At 48.8% G+C, this 1,778-nt stretch overlaps 1 protein-coding gene across 1 annotated transcript; it reads left to right on the top strand.

Annotated features, from left to right (window-relative positions):
• The first annotated feature begins 717 nt into the window (after nt 1-717).
• Nucleotides 718-1,560, top strand: LOC110541943 (myelin transcription factor 1-like protein). The gene has a single exon (XM_021628618.1). The coding sequence runs from the start codon at nt 718-720 to the stop codon at nt 1,558-1,560; it is 843 nt and encodes a 280-aa protein (XP_021484293.1).
• Nucleotides 1,561-1,778: the final 218 nt, after the last annotated feature.

Here is a 1,778-nt window from a genome sequence, read left to right as displayed (position 1 = left end):
TTACAGATTCCAAGAACCTACACTGACCTACTCAACAATAATTTTCAGGTGAGGAACCAAGGAGCATGAATTTTAACAAGGCATCAGATGATTCCTATGCTCAGCCAAGTTTGCCATTAGCTGATGCAGAGATAAAGAAGGATCATGGACGAGACAGTTTTATGAGGAAATGCCTGATCCAGGGCACTTAGGAAGTAAAGAGAGTTTTGTTTTGGCTCATGATTCTGGAGATTCAAGTCTATGAATGGATGGTTGTGATACAAGCACATATCAGAGAAAAAGTGTTCACGTTGTCATCCAGGGTGCAAAGGGACTGAGAGATTTTAGACTCATAATTCCCTTGAAAGGCATGCCCTCATTAATCTAAGGATTTTCCACTAGTTTCTACAAGGGATGCTTAAAGATTCACAGGGACTGCCCAGTAAGTAGCACCAACCGGGGTACCCAACTTTTACATAGGGACCTTTGAAGGGTACTCATCCAAACCATAGGAGGTTAAGTTTTCCTTTGAAAAATACAAAGGGCCGGCTGCAAGAGGGCCTGGAGGGGGCGGGTCTGTTCTGGCCTCGGAACCGCCCCCTCTAGGCCTGGGGAAGGGAGAGGGAGGTCACAGCCTGAAGGTGTACGAGCTAGAGCCACACCCTCCGGCATTGCAAGCTAGGAGCTTCAAGCAGCTAGTCGTGAGCATCAGCCCTGAAACTAGCACCAGGAGCTACCATGGCCTACAGCGGGCAGGAAGGGAAGGATCGAGTCATATTTGTGACCAAAGAAGACCACGAAGGTGCCAGCAATGCAGAGCTGGTGGTTAACGACCCCAATGATCCCTATGGGGAGTATGGATTGACCCTGCCAAACGGAGACATTAACTGGAATTGTCCATGCTTTGGGGGAATGGCCAGTGGCCCCTGTAGAGAGCACTTCAGGTCTGCATTTTCCTGCTTCTACTACAGCACCGACGAAACCAAGGAGTTCAACTGTATAGACCAGTTCCAGGCCATGCAGGAGTGCATGCAGAAATACCCGGACATCTATCCCCAAGAAGAGAATGAGTACAGGGATGAAGATGAAGATGAAGATGAGTACAACAATGAGGACGAGGACAGCTTCTACCAGGAGGTCCAGGAGGAGGAGGAGGAGGAAGAGGAGGAGGAATACAACGATTTTGATGACTACTACGATGAAGGTGAGGAGGAGGAGGAGGAGGAGGAGGAGGAGGAGGAGTACTACGAAGATGAGGAAGATGACTATTACGAGGACAAGTACTATGAGGACTATTACTATGATGAGAACAACTACTCTAAGGAGGAGGACTGCTACTCCATGAAGGAAGACGACGACAACGACGAGGACGACGAGGACGACGACCTCTACTATGAGGTTGACTACGAGGAGGAAGAAGGGGAGGAAGAAGACGATGAGGAAGTGTACTATGAAGCTAACTACTATGAGGCTGACTACTACGAGAGGGAGGAAGAGCAGGAGGAAGAAGAGGATCCGGCAGAGTCTGCGGAGGGAGCAGTTGCCACTGAGGCCTCTGCAGCCAAAAAGCAGAAAGCTTGAAGGTCACAGGCCCCAGCTGCTGCCCATTTGCTTAGCCACTTTCTGCATACGCCTTTCTAGCGCCCTCTATTGAAAGCACTTTTTCCTCTGCTGTTCTATGCGCTGCAATATAAGAAATTATAATAATAACTCGTTTTGATGATAGGGGTCTTGGCGGCTTGCCGTACACCCTGAAGAAAAGAGGTACACCTGCATTCTGCATAAACTTATCCGCAGCA

Source organism: Meriones unguiculatus (genome assembly GCF_030254825.1).
Source record: "Meriones unguiculatus strain TT.TT164.6M chromosome X unlocalized genomic scaffold, Bangor_MerUng_6.1 ChrX_unordered_Scaffold_30, whole genome shotgun sequence".
Classification (NCBI taxonomy): domain Eukaryota; kingdom Metazoa; phylum Chordata; class Mammalia; order Rodentia; family Muridae; genus Meriones; species Meriones unguiculatus.
The sequence above is the reverse complement of the archived record's forward strand: the minus strand, read 5'-3'. Positions and strand labels throughout refer to the sequence as shown.

Bases quoted from the DNA above. Each gene is read 5' to 3' on its own strand.
- LOC110541943 (XM_021628618.1), top strand. From the start codon at position 718: ATGGCCTACAGCGGGCAGGAAGGGAAGGATCGAGTCATATTTGTGACC.